We start from the raw sequence: 16062 nt of genomic DNA, 5'->3' as shown, positions 1-16062 counted from the left end.
TTGAAAAGCAGAACTTTCGAGGCAAATGAAATTGAATAAGGAAAAAAAAACCTTGAACCTTCAGTGAGTCTTTCATTTTACAGCAACTCACAAAATTAAATTGAGCATTAATAAAAAAAAAACCTCTTCAGCACGTGGCAACACCACTTCTCGTACTTCATAGTTCACTGCCCGTCGAGCAGAGAAATGACGTTTGATTAAGACCTGACATTTTCGTCAGTAGAATACAGGGCTGAGGGATTAAAATAATGCAACCCGATTCCCACAGCTTTAAAAAAAGTCGAATCTCCTATTTTCTCCTTCACTGTTGATATCTGAACAGCAACACATGTTTCCATCGATGGAACACACAGAGAAATGAGAAATGTACGTCTGTGACTCACCAAAAAAAAAAGTTTCTTTCCGACGCACGTGAGACCTGATGTTCCACCCAGTCTCAGCCCGCAAGGCCATTCGTATTTTAAGAATTGTGGAAAATGTCTTAAATAGTTTCATGTTAATAATACTCCTTGCCTTTGATACGTTTGCCCTATTGTATCATTGGTAATGTCTTAGAGCGCTTCACAGTATTCATTATGGCGAGGAATGACTGTGCAGTTGCAGGCAAACAGGGCAGCGAATTTGCACACAACAATTACAACAATAATAATAATAATCCTTGCACTTAGTGTAGTGTCTTTCACCTCAAGAGAACATCTCAAAGTGCTTCACAGGATTTGCTGTAACCTGTCCCACAAACAGCTGCTAATCCAGTCCTAATTTAGTGGATCTTTTTATCAATTACAAAAAAACACACACAGCTTCCAAATCAAGACTGAATTTGGGAGTTTTCCACAATTGTGTGCGATCTTACAACGGTCCTTTATAGCCTAAATGCAGGTGGAATTTTAGGCCAATGAATGCCCTGATTCTGTTAAATGCGACTGACCGCTTGAAGACAACCCCCTGCCACCTGCTAGAGCCTTCTTAAAGCCGGCACACAGCGCTGATTTTTTGACGGGAAAGGCTTTCTAAACGCCAGACTACATTTAGCTTTGACTGCGAGCGGGGGAAACGGTTGGTGGATAGTCAGAATCACTCTGGGCTCAGAGACGGTTGTCGGCGACCGATCCCTCCGCTGTGCCACCCTCCGAGACACTGTCCTGCTTGAAGGGGCGCGATAAAGATCTGTAAAAAAAATAATCAGTCCACCTATTGTGAAGTAGAGAGAGCAGCCCGTCTCCCTCACCTCTTCCTACACACACACACGCTATTACCTACACAGTAATTGCACTAATGCATCAGAGGATGGAAGCATGACTGCAGCATTAGCGCAGGACCGATGTTGTCGTTGGCCTTACGCAATTCCCTCCGCAGCTATATATTTTTTTGCAGTTGCAGTTGCAATCCCAGGCCAGGCTTCCTGGGACTGGAAGTGCCAGTTCTAACCTGAAATATTTAGCGACAGAAACTTCCCGGGTTATTAGAATTTGATGCAGTCGGTATGTGGTGGAGGAATTGAATGCTCAGCGAGATGAAGTCAGGTCTTTACCGCGGAGCTCATGGAATAAATCTCGCTGCAGCAGAAGTCGACAGTGAGAGAGGGAGAGGGGGAAAAAAAGCAGCCCAACATTTTAGTAAAATTAATGCACATATATATCAAATGTCAAGTGGGAATAACGACACCATCATCCAATTTCAATCGTGCTAACAGACTGACCTTGCTATGGGCTGAAACGCAAGTCTTAACTGGTAGCTTATTGTCAATGAAATTTTAATTATAATCACCAGTTTTGTGTGTGTGTGTGTGTGTGTGTTTGCGTGTACGGGAAACAAAGAGATCCGGTATTTAATTTGACGATGGCGTATTCTCTAAATAGTGTAATTTAATTCAATGTTCCTTGAGGGACAAACACATTAGAAGGTGCTGCTTCTGATTATCAAAACAACTGAGGGATTTTCTACTTTATTTGCCTTTGTGTTGTGTTCGTGACTTTGTTACTAAGGTTTCTTTGGCGATGGTGGGAAGCCTTGTCTTGGTCAGGCCCTGGGTTCTGGCACGTCAGCGGGAGCTTGTGGAGATGTATTAGAGTGGGGGAGCTTCACTGAGCAACGGCCAAAGTCGTTACAATGCAATAAAAGGCCATGGTTGAAAAAAAGGGAAGATATTGTTCCTGTCAAAACGGCTTGAAAGGGTGGGAGAATCTTCAAGGCCCGTCAACATAATGCACACGCCCAGACCACGAGAGTACCACAGAGGTTTATCAGTTGTGCAGTAACTTCTGCCTCCAGGCTTCTGGCTGCAGATGATGCTCAGATGATTCCCAGCTAGACATGTTCGCGAGAGTGGTCAGCGCTAACTGCCCTGCTTTCTGCCCGCACGTGTAGGGTGGCTCAGTGACATAATCCGCCGTCACTGATTGTATCCTTTACCATTGCCAGCCTGGCTTTGATTTTATTCACACAAATCACCGTGTTACAACAGGGCCTGACTGGTCTCTTGTTTGTAGGATAAAATCTTGCTGCGCTTTACCGAGATGGAGTGGGAATCTGAGCAGGTGGGGGATTGGCGGGGGGGTGGTTGGGTGGTGGGGGGGGGGGCATAGGGAAGAAGCACGTCATTTCAACATTTCAACCTTTCAGAAGCTTTATGCCTCCTGTCCCAGAAAAAAGTAGCAGTGACTCCAAGTTACTGAGTGACTCCAAGTTGCTGCAGTAAAACTCGCACAAGTCTGGTCTGTATAAATCATATAATCGCCTAAGTTGTACTTCTCTGCCCATTTACATCAAGTGGAGTCCTGTAGTTCAGTGGTGAGAACACTCGCCTCGCAAGCGAGAGACCTGGGTTTGATTCCCGGCAGGGCAAAATCTTGGGCAAGTTTCCATACTCCACACGCCTGATAATAATCCCTCAAGAAAATAAACAATAATAAATTGGTCACTTCAATCCACGACTGTTTGTAGGACACTGCTGTGCACGATTTACTGCCTCGTTTCGCCCACAAATATACAGTCAATTCACTTTACAGTATTATTCTGTGAAGCGCTTTGAAACGTCTCGAAGACCTGATAAGGCGCTATATCAAACTAAGGATTATTATTATCAAAAGGCGCTATGAAAACACAAGCTCTTCCTAAACCGTGTTGCCTCGTAGGAAAGAGGAGCGCTGTACAATTCATTTATAACGCCCATAAAAATACACTTTATTTTTTACAATTGATACGAAGCACGGAGGTTTTCTTCCTTTTTTTTGTTCACTTCTCTGGTATAATTTGCAAAGTTTGTTGGCGAAGTTTATTTCACATCCAGAGTTGCATTTTTAATGGCTTCAAATATTCCTTTGACTGAAATGTCTCGGCTCAGCAGAAAGGATATTTATTGAACAAACAAGATTACAATAAAAATGCAGAATACCTCAGAGCCCAGGAGTGGGAGTAGAATGGGTAGAAACATCACCCCCCCCCCCCCCCCCCACCGGCTCGATAAAGGATTAACTTAAAGCCGCTCTGATCCATAAACAAGGAGGTTCCACTTTGAAACTTGAAATCAAACATTGCGATTTTACAATGAAAGAACACTATTCCCGGCATTTCCTGACTATTCCTAACTATTCCCGGCATTTCCTGAAGGGAAAGGAACGGAAGAGGGGCAGATAAACATTTGCATTGTATTTGTACGGCGCCTTTCACGTCAGGAGGACATCCCAAGGATAGTCAGGGATCCGCACCTGAGCTGGTGGTTGGGATCAGACGGGATGGAGGGCAGGGGTAGGAGTGTGACTGAAGCTCAGAGGCTTCCAGCTTGGACTGAAATGTCCCAGCGCTCTTTATACCTATAGGCAGGTGGCGCTTTCCTCTATGCCCTGGCGGACTGACTTTAAGATTCTTGTCCTCATCTACAAAATGCCTTCTTGGCTTTGCCCCAACCCTGTTTCTGCGATCTCTTGCGATCTTATTCCCTGACCTACTCCCTCCACCCTATCAACTGCGGCCTCCTTCACGTCCCCCCGCCACCTCCCTGTTCTGCCCCACCATCAGCTGACAATCCAGCACGTCCCCCAGCACTGCACTGGTGTGTCATCCCAGTCTAGACTGTGAGCTAAAGTCCCGATGTCAGACTTGAACCCACAACCTCTGACTCACGAGGTGAGAGTGCTACCAGCTGAGCCAGGCTGACACAGGCCATATACGGTAAATCTATCAAAGCTAGAACCAGCAATTTAAATGCTAGACCTCGCAGCACTGCTGCTAATTTAGAAAGGCTTTCTTGGAGGTCGAACGCTTATGAGTCACAAGAGAGCAAGGTAAGAACGACTGTACGAGATTAAACAAAGCCTTGGCATAGGAAGAATGGGTATAAATAGCTGAGGTGATGAAGCACGAAGCTGGATCACTGCTGAGACAATAATAAGTCACTACGTGTCCCAGCATTGTGCTCCCCCACCCCCAACACAGCCACACAATAACTTTCCTTCAAGTCTTCCAATTACAACCGCTCCCTCCGTGCAACTGTTCATCACTCCCCTGTTTCAATAGTCTTCCCACTTAGATGCAAAACAGCACGTTGTCACACACAATGAAATTACAGGGTGACCAAAAAGCCGAGAAACCCTTACAATGTGTAATACGTCTTAAAGAAATGATGATTTGTTTAGATAATAGGGTAGAAATCACAACTTTTTTTTGGTTACCCTGTAGTTCACAAACTAACAGCAAACATCAGAGCCGTGGGGATGTGTGTGCATATTGTTCCTCTAAATATCGTTCAACATTTTTTTTAAAAAAATAATAATAAATTGGTCACTCAATCCACGACTGTTTGTGGGACACTGCTGTGCGCAATTGGCTGCTTTTCGCCCACAAATATACAGTCAATTCGCTTTACAGTATATTCCGTGAAGCGCTTTGAGACGTCTCGAAGACGCGATAAGACGCTATATCAAATTGCAAGGCTTATTATTATAAAACATTATAAAACGTATCCATTTCCCTTTTAAATGCAGTTGTGGTCTTAGCTACTTGTGGCAAAGCGTTCCATGTTGCAATGACCCTCCAGACAGTGTTTCTCTAACCTCCTCCTGCTCGTCCCTGTGCTGCCTCTGCATTCTACGCAGCCACAGCGAAGCAAACCAGATGGGTTTGTGCTTAAATCCCTGGAATTCTTCAGCAGATCATTCACTTCCGAGCGATTGGGGTGGGGGCAGGTATTGAACTCAAGATTTGTAGTTTCCAACTTGCAGGTTTTTATGCCACAAAAGTGGAGTCCTGTAGCTCAGTGGTTAGAGCACTCGCTTTGCAAGCGAGAGACCTGAGTTCAATTCCAGGCAGAGGGCGAAACCTTGGGCAAGTTTCCTTACTCCACACAGAGCCTAATAATAATCCCTCCAAAACCAAAAACAATAATAAATTGGTCATTTTCAATCTACGACTGTTTGTGGGACATTGCTGTGCGCAATTGGCTGCCGCGTTCGCCCACAAATATACAGTCAATTCACTTTACAGTGTGTTCTGTGAAGCGCTTTGAGACGACGACGTGAAAAGCGCTATATCAAATGCAAGGATTATTATTATTATTATTATTAAAAGGAAACAACCGATTTCAGCAGATGAGTGGGAGGGCGTTCAATGCAACAATGCCAGTTGTGCTTGGCATCTTACCACTCGACTGCCACACATGCCAGTAGCGGGTGCTGTGGAGGGACCAGGCACAGTAACCTCGCAGTAAGAGTTCGGGAATTGCTTTCATTTGACCGCCTTTTCTTCTCCAATGTCACGGATAGTGTACGTGGCACCAGTTTACACTGACACTGAATGGCGGTCTCCTGTGTCTGCTCGTGCCGGGATGAGACCCCATCACACCTAAAGGGCAGCGAGGCCACATCTGAGCAGTTCTGGATCTCCAGAGAAGTTACCGACTTAAACCTGACACAGGTCCCTCCGACTCACACTTTATAGACCGACAGCTGCAGAGTCTAACAAGGACTCTTCCTCCTGCCCTATTTAAACAACAACGGGCGCTTCACGAAGGACGAGGGCCCCAGAGCGCCCCACGGCAAAATAATAAGCCTTTGATGCAGCGCCCTACCACGTTATCGAGACGTCTCCAAGCTGTATACTTGTAGCCGGAGAGCAGAGAACGCTGAGCAGGGAGGAGGAGGAAGGGGAATTTAAAAGAGTGTTGACCAGAGGCAGAGTTAAAGCCACTTTGTGAGGGTTCGGAAGGCAGGAAGAGAAGGAGGAAGGGGGAGAGATTTTGACAGAGATCGTGAGTTCCAGAGGGCAGAGGAACAAGAGCTGAAAGCTCAAGCAATGTACAATCTGAACTTTGCTCGTGCTGAGTTAGTCCTGTAATGCAATACATTTGTAAAGCGCCTTTCACATCAGGCGCTGGACAATCAGGGATTAGTACCCGAGCAGGGAGGGGTGGGGGTCGGAGGGTGGCCAAATGCACGGTCGAAGAGGAGGGCTTTGAGACGTGTCTTGAAGGAGGCGAAGGATATGTGAGATGGAGTTCCAGAGGCTGGGGGCAGAGAGGTTGAAGGCCCGACCACCGATGGTGGGGGACATAGAGCAGTCCAGAGACCTGCTGAGCGGAGGGAGCGGACAGGTTGATAAGGGGTTAGCAGGACGAAGAGGTAGGAGGGGGCAAGGCCATGGAGGGTCTTGAAAGTGAGGACAGGAATTTTGAACTCGATCTGAGGGATGGGGAGCCAGTGGAGCCGGGCGAGGGTGGGTGCGATGGAGCCTGGTGCGGGAGAAGACACGAGCTGCAGAGTAATTGGCACAGCACAAAGCCATTAGACCAACTTCAGTTCTCTTCCTCCTCCCTCTATGATTCACACACTTTAATGATGCTTTTTAAAAAAAAGTATTTCTCCTGGTTGCACGGGCAATTTTCACAGACAAAAAAAAGTGTTTCTCCTAACGCCACAGGCCGTTTATGAGCTGCTCTACTCTCAGTTGCCTGTTTTGTGCTGTTCTCCGTGTGCTACTAGCCTTGCCTTGCCCTCCTCTGTTGCTGCGCGGAGTGCCAAGTCCCTGGGATGGCACATTCACGATTGATTGGCAACTTGTCCTTCGAGGAATTGGGGTTTGGATCTCTCGAGATGCCACCTTGGCACCAACCTGTTGCCTGGCACCGAGCCCTGCGCTGCTGCACTGTCTAACATTCAACGCTTTTCAAAAGGGAATTCGAGAGGTATTGTGAGAAGGAAAGATATAAAGAGGTAGCGTGGGGAGGAGAGGGAAAAGCAGAGGAACAGATTAAATGTATAACTATTTCGGAGAGCCAGCAGTAACACAATATAATACAATATTCTGGGAATCCAGGAGGTGTCTGGAGAGTACCATCCACTTGGTTAAGGAAAATAATTATTAATCAAGTACGAGGGCTCCTCTCCTGCTACCTTCCTCCCTCCCTCCCCCTCCCGTCCCCCTTTCCCCTTTGCAATGCGCATTAAGAGATTGGTGATTGGGACGTCCTCCCGACGTGAAAGGCGCTCTATAAATGTAATTTTGTTGTTGTTTGTTGTTGTGTCAAGAGCCACTTACCCTCCAGTGGACACAAGCGAGGCACCTTTTCTGGCATTAACTTTCCTTCCCTGTGAAGGCAGTAGAGCTCAGCAATCTCCTGGCGGCAGTGCTTGCTCTTAGCCCGGGACAGGGCTGAGATGGCTTCCTTGCCCAGTATTTCGCATTTGGGAGCTTGTTCGTGGTGGCTCTCTTGCAAACCTTTTCCATTCACACCGACTTTGTAGTGACTACTAGTCTTGTACGACAGTTTGGAATTGCTGGCATTATTGACGTTGCTGTCTCCATTGTGTAGGACATCGTTGGAGTGCTTGCCCAACAGTGAATGGTCCTTGGCTTTGCCCAACTGTTCGTGCTTGGCCTTCTGTATGCTCGCTGTTCTCCTTTTCACCTCTGATTGAAACTTTTGCCTTTGAGTCCTTGGTCCAAAATTACTATTGTCGATGTTTTCAAAGTCTTTAGGGACGGAGTTTTCGTTATTACTGTCGATCCGGTTTTTCTCTTTGGGCTTGTGAGAAAAAAACACATCCTGCAGAAAGAGTGGGGTGGGGGGGGAGGGAAAGGGGCAGATTGTGACTTGTGTAAAGTAACGTACGGTAGTGGATGGCACCCACCTGGCATCTGTACAAACACTGGGCATTTGATTCTTGGCTCACTAATGTGAACCCATCATTATACAACAACTTGCATTGATACAGCACCTCTCACCAGTGTAGCTTCCCAGAGCGCTCTCAGACAGAAGGGTAGTGAGTGTAGGGAAATGCCAATTGGTCAATCAGGTAAATAACCAATTAGTTGTTGGCCAGGAAGAAAGGGTACGACTCCTTTCTCTTTAAAATTTTTGAATAATATTGCGAGATCTTTCGCCCAGTCTAACATCTTAGCTCCCAACAATTTAGTACTCCCCCAATACAACACTGGGGTGGCAGTCTAAGCTCTAGCCTATGAGCTACCGTGTCAAGGTGGGGCTTGAACCTTCAACCCGTAACTGAGTAGTGAGCGTAACTAAACCCAAGCTGAGACCGTTATAGGAAAGTAACATTAGAAACTTCGGTACAAGTTAGTGTGCTTGGAATTGTGACTAATGTTCAATGAGCAACTGTTGATCTTTCGGTCATGAGTACGAATTTCATCAATAACATCCCAGAAACTCTCACTAAAGTGCCTCACAGCCTAATGATATTACTAGCAAACTTAATGGCATCTTCCCGTGAATTACGTTAAGTACCCTAGTGTCAAGAGTCAAACATCCAAAGGCTCAAAGCATTAGGTAATACTGAGCACAATAAATCCCCAAATTAGTAAGACATCATTCAGCTTTCACCGTGAGCTTGCGTTGTCACAGAATATGATTCATCCGCGAGATACAGTGCAGACTCCGTGACAGTGCATCACTGCTTTCACAAGAACAATGCACAGAGCTCGGGAAGGCTGAAACTTAATCTGAACTCCAAAACTCATCCCACGAGGCTTAGGATAGTCCTGTCAGGGGCAGTTACACAGCAGCACTCTGCTGCCACTCTATTATGGTGCATTACATCCGTGGCTTTGCAGGGAAAGAGGGCACCATTCCCTCTGGGACACTCTTAAGGTTTTTCAAAAGCAGCGAGCGTGGAAGGAACCGGTGTGTAACAGGACAGTGATCACTGTAAGAAGAAAAAAATCTCCATCAAGCTCAATTGGCTCCTCCTCAATGGAACGTTCCCCTTTCATCTCTAATTAACTCAATTTTGCAAGACTTTTATTTTATGTGAAGGGCACTATACAAAGGCAACTTACTGCTCAACAACTATCTCGGAGGTCGTGAAGTTTACAGGGACCTCAAATGATCTCTCAAAGTGTATTTCAGCAGCTCTTATTCACTGGCCTCCGATTGCACAGGACACACCGCAGCTGTGTTTATGGTCAGAGAATGTCTGGCTTTGCGAGTTTTAAAAAAAAACTGCAGTGCAAATATTTCAACCCGGTTCCAGTGATGAGTCCATCAGTGGAATGTGCCATGATTCATTGTACGGGCTGATTTGTTGGTCTCAGCTGGTATGTGGGTGGTGGGTGAAGTGAGGGGGGGGCGGGGGGGTGGGGGGTAAAGAGGGTCGATGCTGAGCAGAGAGGATGTGTTAATGATCGCTGCAAGATTTGGTCAAAGGCCACATTCACAACTCTCCCTCTTCTCCAGCAATGGAACGAACTGGAGCCCTATTCCTCTCCACTCCCTCACACAATCTTAGCATTTAAGGCAAAATGATTCACGTAGGTGTCGGAGACAGAGTGAGATTTTTTGGGGGGCTGAAGGTTTCGCAAATTTACAACCGCTTAATGATGTCCCAGGATGGCATCTTCTTCCCTTGAATTATGTTAAGAACCCAAGCTGCGGAGTCAAACATCCGCTCGCTCGAACCATTGGGCAATTTCCATTTAAAGGCCTGTAGCCCCGCTGCAGGAATAGGGAAAGGTACAAAATCAAAGCAGCAGGACCTTTTTCACCTGCTCTACGTCCGCCAGGATAACACCGTTCTCTGGGTGACTCTCACTTGAACAGTAGTAGAGAGGAAGCAGCGATGGATCTGAGCTCTGGCAGCATCGCGCTGTGGGCACCAGCTGTGAGCACAGGGGCACAGAGCACCTGGAGCAGCAGGTCTGTGGGAAAGCCCAGGGGAAAGGGAACTGAGCCACAAGTGTCTCTGAAACCGGGTCATCTTCCATTTGCTTAAACGCCTTCCCGGGGGGCGGGGGGGGGAGTGGGGGGATGTTCAGGTCCCGAGAGGGTTGCCACTGGCTGACTGGCTGACTGTCCTCTCAGGCGGAGAGAAGCAAAAATGAGGAGAGATAAAAACACATTTTAATAAGTTCAGGTGACAGGACTACTGCCAGACTTTTCTTTTGGCATTTTCTGCTTTGTGTAGCGTCTTTGTTCGTGTGGAAAGAGGGTGTGTAGGGTGGGGGTGTTTGGGGGGCGGGGGGGGGGGTCGGCGAGGGGGAGGCGAAAAGGGATCATCAGAGGACACCAGCAACTCTAGACCATCAACCGCAGAATGACAAACGGCACATGTTTTCTGCGGGTAGAGTCCCTGAGACTTCATTTATGTTTTAACCCACATTATTGCGTGCACATTTTGCTGTGCGTGGTTGTGTGTGCGCGTGCGTGTGTGTGTGTGTGTTTGTATGGTGTGTCTATGCGTGTGTGTGTGTGTGTGTATGCTGGACTTCCTCTGTTAACAAACGGGACTGACGGGAAATCCTTGCATCCTTTAAATGACCCAACAAAAGAAAAGAATGAGCATCCCAGAGACAAAGAGACAGCCTCCAAGTTCCCTTCTATGTCAGCGACAGTGGCTGGAGGTTCACGTTGGATGAAAGTTCAGCACTGGAGCAAAAAGACAAGGCGTCGTTTGACTGACAGGCAGGAGGAGCAGCCACAAGCTATTCAATACCTGGAGGATTTCTGTTATCCTTGGAGGACAGTATCGCGCCAGTCCTTATCCAAGGGGAATGATTTCTCTGCCAAATCTCACGGTGACTTGGCGTAAGGCAGTGGTATTTGCCGGGTGCTCCATTTTAAATCACGGCCGATATTGTCTGTCCATTTTCCTGTCACCCATCCACACATACAGCTGTGTTCCCCCTCTCCACCCCATTCCCCCCTCCCGGTGCTCTTTGCTGTACGTTAGACATTGGTTTAACAAAGCACTATTGGAAAGAAAGCCTTCATCGCCTGCAGTGGCTGAGTCTGAATTTACCTTGGCACGTCCTAGTGACTTTGGTTTACTCAGACCTGCTGCGAGTTTAGCTTTCCTGCTCTTGTTTATTTACTGACATTTTAAAGGAGGGCCGATGAATTTTACAAGTCAGCCTGACGCTGAAAACCTTCAAAAGCCACCTCTGTGGAGTGTTGGGGTTTTCGTCCAAAACTAATATCAAAATTAAACATTACAGTCTAGAGCTAAAACAGTACACACATTATCATACGCTGGAGAACACTGGATTGCATCCAGTACTTAAGGTCGCATGCAGCGGTAATATTTCCTCGTCTGTTTTTTTTCCCCAAAAAAATATGTACCGAGTGAATATTCTCACGTAATCTATCGGATGTTTCAGGCATTTGAAATATGGAAGAGCGGAAGGAGCTGAGACTGAGGTCATAGGAGGTGTTGCGCTACTTTCTGGCTCATTGATATCATGCCCTATCATATCATCACTAATATATCATCAAGCATTTGTCTCGCTTTAAAATACTGCACCGATGATAATTTTGTAGTAATCCCAGTAATATGGAGGAAGCCGGTTTGGTTGGATTTGATAGTGTTAGACTATAAAGTATATCTTGCATAGTCCAAAGCGTTTTTTTTCCTCTGTTGCAGGCTGTTTCCACACCCCCCTGCCCCCGACAGCAAATAAATACATTTTAACAGCTAAATATTTAATGACTAAAAATAGCATTTTGAAGGACGTTCCGCCTAAATTAAGCATTTTTGGTCAAACGTTAAAAATCGATTGCGCAGTTAAATTATTTCATTTGAAATACAGTGCACTTTTACTTGTAATGGTGTAATTGTACATCGGTCAAACAGGCCATTTGGCCCAACTAGTCTGTGCCAGTGATTATACTTCACACGCCTGTCCAAACACTCCTTAATCCCTTCCATACCCTTCTATTCCCTTCCCGCTCATGTCCCCTCACTGTTACCCAGTATCTCCTTGGGATTCTGTGAGTGGGAGGCATTCAAGCAGCTCCATATTTTCACACCTTTCTCTACAATGACACTGAACTCAGCGACTTTGGGGTTTTGCACATAAAACCATGGCTTACACAAGTGTGCAACACCGCCGTAAAGCATTGTGAGAAGGCTGAGCTTCAATCTGCTCTGCAATGCCATGTGAAAAGCTGGGACGTGTTACATCCCAGAGATATCCTGCTCAACACATTGCCTGCATTTGGTGTTGTAACACGTGTTAAGAGGAAGAGGCTGCAGTTTCAGCTAATGCTGGCACAGAGAGATGCTCAGTGTGTGGCCTGCACTAAATCTGCGGTTACCAGCAGGCGGGGAGAGATCACATTAAAGCCCACAAATCACAGGATAGCGGCCAAGACTGCAGACACGAACGTACCATCTTCACAGCACAATGAAAAGTGGGTAAAATAGCCCAAGTGTTTGGAGCCCACCCAGCCAGAAACACAATCGCTGTTGATGGTATTTCCTTGCAGAGAAACAGTGCAGATTCTTTAACCGGTGCTTCTGGTTATCCCTCTAAAATGAAGGAATTTCATACATCACCAAGCCAGGTCGAGCAGGAACTGACTTCAAACACGTTTCGATGACTTTGTGTTCCTGGGTAGCAGGGACCACATTCTTGTGAAGGTTTGGCAATTAATATCTTTAGGCAACAGGACAGAAATGTTCACAGGTTCAGGAACTATCAGGACAGAGACCAGGAAGTATTTTTGGACAGAGAGCAATAAATCCAACCCAGTATTAGATTATGGTTGTTGCTGTGCCAGAGCTCTGATTTATACAACTGACACTCAAGCAGTCCGGATCCCACAAGTGTAAACACTGAAGAATCTCTCTCTCTATTTCTCTATCTATCTCCGCAGTTCCCCCAACATTACACCGACGTGTTTTAGATATAATTATGTCGTTACTAAGCTGTGGGAGCTGCATCCTGCAGCGTGGGCCTGCAGCAGTTACTGAGCGATGATCACTGAACTAAGATTTTCCAACATGCTAAAGAACTGCCAGGTTAAATATCAGCTCTGAATATTTTTTTTTTCCCCTTCAAAATCGAAGGAGCTGCCTCAAAGATATATGTTTGTCGAAGAGCTCAACGTTGGGCAAAGGCCCAGTGATGTTTGATGACGGTAACTTTTGTCCTTTAATGCATGATTTGATGATTGGAAATGAGCACAATTCCACTCATTTAATTAAATCACATGCTTCGGTGAAGATTGTTTCTGCTACAGTATTATGTAAGTGATGTGGCAAAGCACTGATCGAGATCAGCTGAGTCCAGAAGACAGAACTTGTGGATTTTATCTGCAGATCGACAGGACAGGAGGAAAGTCGATGAATAGCATGCATCATCGCAATATTGATGAAGATGATCCTTGAGCCCATTTGATCTCATCTTTCCAGAATACCCACCCTACCGCCTTCCCATCACAGCATTAAGCTGAATATGCTTCTGCTCACTCAACGATCTCGGGCCGAAGTCTACGGACCTGATTGGCAGTGAGCGCCCCTTTTGTCTTTTCACAAGGGCATCAGTTTTTAGCGCTGTGGGATGTGGTTTCGAAATGAGACGTACAATCCAACAGAAAACCGACAATCTCTGGGCTGCTGTACAGTCCTACAGCAAAAAAGCAGGCCCTCGTTGCTGTAATTCGGAGCAGTAGGAAGATGATCTGTCATTCATCTCCTTTTTAAAAAGATAAGTTGATGTGCTGTTATGTACATGTCTATTTGATAAGTGTAATCACTGGTTAAAAGCAAGTCACACTGCCAAACCCCCCCAACCTTCTACTGGTCCACCCCGTACATCGTTCTACACGTGCACACACTGCAGACCAGCATGTCCACAGGGTCGCTAGCCTACACTCTCTCTGACATTTATCTTTGGACGAGAGCCAGGGCAGCGTGCCTGTACGGGCACCAGAACACAATGCACACACGCTTGCGCCATCGGACACATTAACGTCAATACACTCTACAAGACACCACAAAGCTCCACTGCTAGCTTGCGCTGAGCTGCCAAGCATTGGCTGCTGCTACCTTTGGTAACAGCTGAAGGCTTCACGGCCCGCAGGGGCAGATCGTCCCGGCAGGGCCTGTTTCATTCCACAAAAACCAGAGGCGGCCCTGATGTTTCCGCTACAGACCCTCGCCTCAGGGCAGGCGTCCGCGGAACAAAAGTGCACTTTCAGCACCGTGTCTGTGGCGAGCAGGCCTGCCCGACAGTGCACAGCTTATAAAGACTGTACGAAGCCAGACTAGCTGATTTCCTTTTTGGTGCCAAGCTCCCCCAGCACAAGATGAGCTCTGTAAAAAGTGTTTAGATTAAGGAACAAACATCCGAGCCCAAAATGCACCGCCAGCAGTTACACAAGTCCAACATTATTGTCACTAATGAAAAGATGAATACATCTTGGAGACCGAATGCTGAGCAGGATCAACACTTGAAGTGTTCCACTGAATAAAGAACCTTTGAGACACGATCTTGTCAACGTGCCACGGAAACCAAGGAACAGGAACACAGATAGGGAGGGGATCAGGGAAAAAAATATCCCATGTGCCATCCAAGGCATTTCCAACAGCCAATACAGTGACTACTTTGAAATAATAAGCAGAGTATCTTTGTGTGTGGTTACTGCAGAAAATGTCCGGCAAAAGAAAAATCCAGATCGAGTTCCTTGGTTGGGTATCTCAACGCTTCTGTAAATACTGAATGACACATTCACACCAACCATCAGCACTGATTTAATCTCAGGCTTTGTAAAGTGCATTATTTATTAAACAGGATAAAACCTCCGCTTTGAGGTGATTTACATACAAACTGAAATGAAGAGGCTCCAATGGGTCGCACGCAGCGACTTAAAAGCAAACCCAATTCGTTCGATTTGTTGCTGAAACCACCACGCCCAGCGCTGCTGTGAATTCAACTGCAAGTCGGATTTGTTCACTGCGGCGAAAATGAAACCCCATCAGCGTTGGGGGCAGCTTCGCATTGTCGGAGGCGCCGTGCGCTTTGGATGAGACGTTAACTCGAGGTACCGCCTGCCTTTTTGGGGGGGAAACGTTAAAGACCCCATGGTGCGCTATTTGAAAGGAGAAGGGGAGCTCGTGCTGAACGATTTGGGTTTGACAGGCGCTGGCTCACTCACGCTCACTGGAATAGGGGTCAACTTCCATATGTATGAGGATGACACCCAACTGTACTTCTCCGCCTCCACCTTTGACTCCAGGACCCACTGTTGTCCTGACAGAATGTCTGTCAGACATCAAGTCCTGGATGAGAGCTAACTTTCTACAGTTGAACGTCAACAAGACTGAGGTTCTCCTGATTGGCTCCGGTCAGTGCCTCCTCACCTCAGACGCTGTCAGTATCACCATCCATGGTGGCACAGTCAACCTTGTTAAGCCAGTCTGGAACCTGGGGGTCTTGTTCGACCCTCAACTATCCTTTCTACCCCACATCTGCGCCATGACCCGCTTTACCTTCCCCCACCTCCGCAACATCGCCCGGCTCCACCACTGTCTCACACCGCAGGCCGCCGAAACCCTCATACACGCCTTCATTACATTGGGGGTCGACTATGCAAACTCACTGCTTGTCGGCCTCCCCAACTCCTGCCTCCACAGACTGCAGATCATCCAGAACGCTGAAGCCCGTGTCCTCTCCTACACTAGGCTCCGTGACCCTATTACCCCCATCCTCGCCCGACTCCACTGCCTTTCCATCACACAGAGGATACAGTTCAAGATCCTGGTCCTCACCTTCAAAGCCCTTCACTATCTTGCTCCCCCCTACCTCTCCGATCTCCTAACCCCATACCAACCT

At 46.8% G+C, this 16062-nt stretch overlaps 1 protein-coding gene across 1 annotated transcript in view; it reads right to left on the bottom strand.

Annotated features, from left to right (window-relative positions):
* The window catches only part of xylt1 (xylosyltransferase I), a 93696-nt gene that overhangs the window by 39745 nt on the left and 37889 nt on the right, over positions 1-16062 (bottom strand). The window contains exon 2 of the mRNA XM_042341062.1: positions 7531-8038. Within this exon, the coding sequence (XP_042196996.1) occupies positions 7531-8038 (508 nt within the window). The remainder of the gene's footprint in view (positions 1-7530; positions 8039-16062) is intronic.

This window comes from Callorhinchus milii, unplaced genomic scaffold, assembly GCF_018977255.1.
Source record: "Callorhinchus milii isolate IMCB2004 unplaced genomic scaffold, IMCB_Cmil_1.0 Scaffold16, whole genome shotgun sequence".
NCBI lineage: Eukaryota > Metazoa > Chordata > Chondrichthyes > Chimaeriformes > Callorhinchidae > Callorhinchus > Callorhinchus milii.
The sequence above is the reverse complement of the archived record's forward strand: the minus strand, read 5'-3'. Positions and strand labels throughout refer to the sequence as shown.